The 6,000-nt window shown below is 38.0% G+C and overlaps 1 protein-coding gene across 7 annotated transcripts in view; it reads right to left on the bottom strand.

Annotated features, from left to right (window-relative positions):
- Positions 1 to 1,084: 1,084 nt before the first annotated feature.
- The window catches only part of stxbp5a (syntaxin binding protein 5a (tomosyn)), a 231,444-nt gene continuing 226,528 nt past the window's right edge, over positions 1,085 to 6,000 (bottom strand). For all 7 annotated transcript variants that reach the window (XM_060831736.1, XM_060831737.1, XM_060831741.1 and 4 more), the window contains one exon: positions 1,085 to 3,863. In XM_060831736.1, coding sequence (XP_060687719.1) covers positions 3,822 to 3,863 — 42 coding nt within the window. In that variant the 3' untranslated portion in view covers positions 1,085 to 3,821. The remainder of the gene's footprint in view (positions 3,864 to 6,000) is intronic.

Genomic DNA, 6,000 nt, shown 5'->3' with positions numbered 1-6,000 from the left:
TCTCTCCCTATTCCTCGACTCTCTATCACATGGCACGGGTAACAAACCAGAGACAACAACAATTTGCCAGTGGTGGTTGGAGAGTCAGAAACAATCAGGGCGTTTAAGCGATTGTTGGACAAGCGCATGGACAGCAGTAAATTGAGGGGTGCATAGGTTAGGTTGATCTTATATTAAGATAACTGCTCGGCACAACTTTGTGGGCCAAAGGGCCTGAACTATGCTGTACATTCTTTGTTCTATATTGAGACCCAATTACAAACTACAATTCCTTTTGGAGAGTTCTTTTGTTGTGTAAGGTAACAATAAATTTGCTAACAAGATTTGCAGAGCTAATGGCAAATAGTTATACAGCATTCGTTTTCTCTATTCCCAAAATGTGCATCTATACTGATGAACTTCAGGCCCTTTCACAAAGTCTCCTTTGACTTACTACTTCTACTAAACCACACAGGTGTGGCCATTTGCAGGATTTCTGTAAAAAGATTTCATAGATTGGTTAGGTGAAGTCTGTAGCAAACATGTTGATTTAGAAACATAATTCAATATTCTAAATATAGATATTGTTTTAATTCGCATTGCAGGTGAACATAGGAAGCCTTATGGTTTCATTTGTCATTCAATAACACAGATTTAGTATTAAAATTTAACAACGAATTGATATCAGAAACAAAGAATGAAATTTGTTGAATTGCTATAAAATCCAATTGTGTGCTAATCTCTTTCATACAAAGAAACCTGCCACCCCAGTAGGTTTGGTCTAAAAGTCACAAGGCCAGCTCCACATAGTTGACTCAATACTTTCTGAAGTCACCTTGTTGTCTCTTATTCCCTAACAATCTTTCTTTTTTAAAAACGAAGTGATATCTTTACAAGACTGCAATATTGGGGCTCACTGCACCCTCTCAGAGAACCAAGGCTTGGTCTGTGCCAGTGTTGTGCACATTCTAAGAACAAAGAAACCTAAGCTCAAGGTATTACCATTTAAAGGAAAAAAAACATACGAATCTTAGAAATAATGGAGTTAGAAAGACATGAGACTGCACCATGCAGAACAAGTGCTTTGAAAACAAACACTTTCAGATTTGTCAGCTGGATTGGATATTTTAATTTTTTTTAGAAAAACAATTTTCAGGAAAAAAACATTACAATTTGGCAGAAGTACTCGGCAAATTCAACTTCATTAGCTTTTAATTTAACAGAACACTCAGACTTGATGCACATCACGGGTAACACACAAACAGCAGTTAATTTCGTGCACTTCCATCAAAAGATCAGGGAAATGAAGTACAGACCCTACACTGAAAACATGTTTAAGGAAATATATTTCTTAACACATATACTTCATATTTATATATTTTCAAATATGCTGAAAAGAAATCAGTTTCATTAAAGAAATCCTGAAATGCTAATCAAGAGGATAAAGACCCTTGTGTATGTACAACTCCCCATGTAGGAGCTTTGTGCCTTCATAATTAGGGGAGAAATCCAAGCAGCAGCCACTTTAAAAGAGGTGCTCCAGATTTCAATGAAACACGAACTGAAAAAAAAACTGTAAACAAAACAAAGATCAAAATTATCACCAAAATAAATGCAAAAAAAACTGAATGAAAAGCTTGGCAACAAATGTTAACCCAACACGTAAACATTTCTGCACTGAAGATAATGATAGTGATCAATATTTTATATTGACTGAAGGCTAGAATTTCGTCTTGAAACAAATGCTCATGAATTTCTAATAGAATACATTTTGAAAGCAGTGATTTGCCATGTTGATCCAGACACTGTGGTTGCTGAGGTTTGTGAGCAACAGTTTTACCGCATGGGCAACATGCACCAGTAGGACACTATTACATTCGAAGTCTAGGCTTCATTGTTAACCAAATGCTGTTTCTCCTGGAGTCAGCAGCATTCCTCCACAATCTCAGCCTTCAATTTCCCACACAAGACCCAAGAAAAAACATGTGCAATGATCATGAATGGGAAAGACTGCAGATGTCACACACCAAAGCCAAAGCAAAGTGACCATAAGTGGGGGAGGTGAATATATAAATCTACAGTATGTACAAAAACAAAGGTAAAACACAGCTGTGACCAACTTCACAGGTAAATTCATTCAATTTAATTTCCAACATGGGATTCTCAAAGTATTGCACTAAATATGATCTCCATGTACTGCAGCACAATGCTACAATAAACAATAATGTAAGCAAGGTATAAACAATAATCAGAACCAACTTATGTTGGTAGCTGACCTAATGTAAGACCTTCCATATATTCCTTGCTTATAGGTGTTTTTCTAAAGGAACTTTAATGTCCCATTAATTTGCCATCCACTCAGTTAAACCTAACCACTTCTTTCTCCCACCTAATTACATTCATCTACAATTTTCTCCCTCTTGATTCTAACCATACTTTTGCTATGAAAATGGTTCTTACTATTGACCAGAATTTGTTCCGTGAACAAGTGAAGATACTTGCATGGTCACCCAAAGTATTCTGTAGACTTAAATCAGCTAAATGGTGTAATTTCATACAATAAAACCTAAGTAGTAATAAATGCAGGAGTGGGTACAATAAATATTAGTATTCAAACTGGAGTAAAATCTGGCAACGTAATACTATTAATGAAAATTAAGATTTTATTTGCATCATGGTTATGTGGATTCAAACCCCAATTGAAGCAGTGATTTTTTTTAATATAAAAGGACATTACTGAAGTTTAGATGGGATTTGCAATATTTATAATAAATGGGGAAATACAAACTTATATTAACAGAAGTAACAAATCTAATTACAATACTTTCTGCATGAGTAAAATTACAGGCAGCATCTGGCATGAAATGAACCCACATTGACTAATAATTTAGTTGAGGATAAAAGCAGATCAAAATATTATTCATTCAACCAGCATTATACACAAACTGACATAATCCAATCACCAGTGGAAAGAAATCAACATCCACCAACCAGTATTGGAGGATAAACCGACATCAATCAATCATCACGGGTCAGAAATCAACACTGACCAATGTTGAACACAAACTGATATCAGTCAATCATCACTGGACATAAAACAATAATCAACCAACAAGCGCTGGACGTAAATCATCATCCAAATACTGCCAGACATAAACCAGCATTCACCCAATCAGCACAGCCACAATCTGATATCATTCAATTAGCACCGGGTGTAAACTGACAGAATCCAACCAGCGGACATACACAATATCTAACTAGCATCAGACAGACAAGTATCATCCAGAGGGAGTTGGATCCAAACCTGCATCTTCTAATCAGCGTCAGATGCAAACCAGCATCACCCGACCAGCAATGAACACAAACCAATAAGGTGCAAATTAATGTCTTGGGCCAGAAATGGATCATTGTTTGAATTTTCATGACAATACTCTGCTACACGTATTTATCCTCTTGTTTTGCATTTGTTGGCATCTGGAGTGAATGCAGTATTACATTTATAGCTCCATGGGTGAAACACTGGCAGAGACAATAGCACAAAACATTTGGCGTGTGAAATAACACAGAAAACCCAGCACTGCCCCATGTGTCCCTTGTTCCCTGCTCAGGTCCCACACTGTGCACCAACCCACAGTTACAGTAGAAAACACCTTCATGTTGCAAGTTTTCAGTTTCCTCCTCAGTTTAAAGCAATGTGACTGAGGGTAAGTTTATGAGTTGTGCTAGGAATCAGCAGTACTCAAAGATGAACCTCCTGTCCTGCAGAAATAAATGAAGAGGGAGAATCATCTGTAGATAACCTCCTTCCAGCTTAATTAGTTTGGTGGCATAGATCAAGGTCATCAGAACTGGTACCACTTCTTATCTTTGCACTTCAACATCATCTGGAAAGAAAAGACAAAAATATTACTCCCTAAAGTCTGAAAGGAATTATTACCATTTCAGGATCAAGATGGTCAAAAATTTGAAGGGTTTCAATTAGATTGATCTGGCCTGGGTGTGCCAGTTTGGAAGAGCAGAATAACCATGAACTCGAAAGTGAGGTAACAGCAAAGTTTCCCCTCAACCTTCCTTGTCACTTTTCCTTAGGTATTGTACAGCATGGCAAGGCTATCAATTCCTCCTACAGCCTTAGAGAAATTTATGAAAAGGAGGGGAGAACAGAAGGAAACAGAGGCATGGATAGGATAAATAGACAAACTCCTTTCCCTGGGGTTGTGGAGTCCAGAACTGGAAGGCAAAGGTTTAGGGTAAGAGGGGAAAGATATAAAAGAGACCTAAGGGGCACCCTTTTCACACAGAGGGTGGTACGTGTATGGAATGAGTTGCCAGAGGAAGTGGTGGAGGCTAGTACAATTGCAACATTTAAAAAACATTTGGATGGATATATGAATAGGAAGGCTTTGGAGGGATATGGGCTGGGTGCTGGCAGGTGGGACTAGATTAAGTTGAGATATCTGGTCGGCATGGACGGGTTGGACCGAAGGGTCTGTTTCCGTGCTGTACATCTTTATGACTAATTTGTTCAATGGACTCCCAATGTGTTTTTTTTTAAATTTAGGAAATGATCCAATCTAATACAAAAGCTCAAACAACACAGCACATTTACTGAATACAATTGTAGGTGAAACTGATTGTTGGTAGCCTATTTATCTTCTCCCTTTTAAGCAGATAAATAATTAATACTTTAAACTAAGACAAACCACATTAGTGAAAATAGAACAGGAACAGTTTTGAGTCCAGAGCCACTTAATGGAGGAGGGGGAAGAGTTGAACAGTGAAATTGCAAAGTTTTAAATCATTCTCCCTGTAGGTCTGGCACTTAGCAGAATGAAAGGGAAATTCGAAGGTTTGGCCTAAATGAAGTGGACTCTTGGAATTGGACATTTAACCAGAATATTGGCTGGGTGGAGCAAGGAGAGCTTGTGATTTGTGGGAAAGATAGTAGATTTCTATATTACCTTTCACAACTTCAGCCCATCCCAAAGTACTAGATTTTCTGCTGCAATGAAGAAAAATGTTGCAACCAATTTCTGGACAGGAAAAGGTCACAACATCATGAATGGATTACTTGTTTAGTGATGTTAGTGAGGAGCACCGATTGGTCAGGATACTGGGAGAATCCCTCTGCTATGGCATTATTTTCATGTTCACCAGAGGTGAAAGGCACCTTCTGAACATCTGAACTGAAAGTTTGCATCACTGACAGTGAGGCACACTCTCAGAATGGCATTGTAGTGTCAAGTTGGATTATATTCTCAGATCTTTGAAGTGGGACTTGAACCCACAACCTCTGACTCAGAGCTGTTTATACCCACCACTAAGCCACAGCTAATTTGATGTTAATGCTGACTTTACTGATCTATCCTTCACCTCACTGCAACTGAATGCTGTTCAGAACAATTTTTTTTAATTTTGAGGTTTATTTGTTTCAAAGATAATCATAAAGAAGGACCTTGCACACAGCTCAAACTCCACCATGAGGTATATCCGACAGTCAAATTATACACAGAAAAGCTTCACTAACATGAACAACTGATCAATTTCTTCTTGGCGTTGTTGATTGAACGGCAAACATTGGCCAGGAACCAGAAAACTCGCTGTTTTCTTCAGATCATGCAGGTGGGACTCCTCACGAAGATGACAATAATATAGCAATTTTTCAGTACTGACATGCTGGCCCGAGGGTGAAGCTTAAGCCCACAATTTTCAGAGAGACAGTGCAAGTCATTGAATCAAACCAAAACTAATGTTGGTCAGAACGATCACATCTTCTGAATTTATACAAAAGAGAGGCAAGACTCAAGAATTTAAGAACGCATCTGGATTGAGCAGGAATGAAACTGTTCAAGCATAACTTTTCTTTGAACCTTTGGAATGAGTAGGATGTCATAAGAGGAAAGGTTAATACGCTTGGGCTAATTTTCTCTAGTAGCTTAGATTGAAGTTTATAGTAGGGAATCTAATCTAATCCTGAACATTGTTGAAAGATGAATATGGAAGAGGCCAGACCTAGGGGGC

This window comes from Hemiscyllium ocellatum, chromosome 10, assembly GCF_020745735.1.
Source record: "Hemiscyllium ocellatum isolate sHemOce1 chromosome 10, sHemOce1.pat.X.cur, whole genome shotgun sequence".
In the NCBI taxonomy this organism is placed as follows: Eukaryota; Metazoa; Chordata; class Chondrichthyes; order Orectolobiformes; family Hemiscylliidae; genus Hemiscyllium; species Hemiscyllium ocellatum.
The sequence above is the reverse complement of the archived record's forward strand: the minus strand, read 5'-3'. Positions and strand labels throughout refer to the sequence as shown.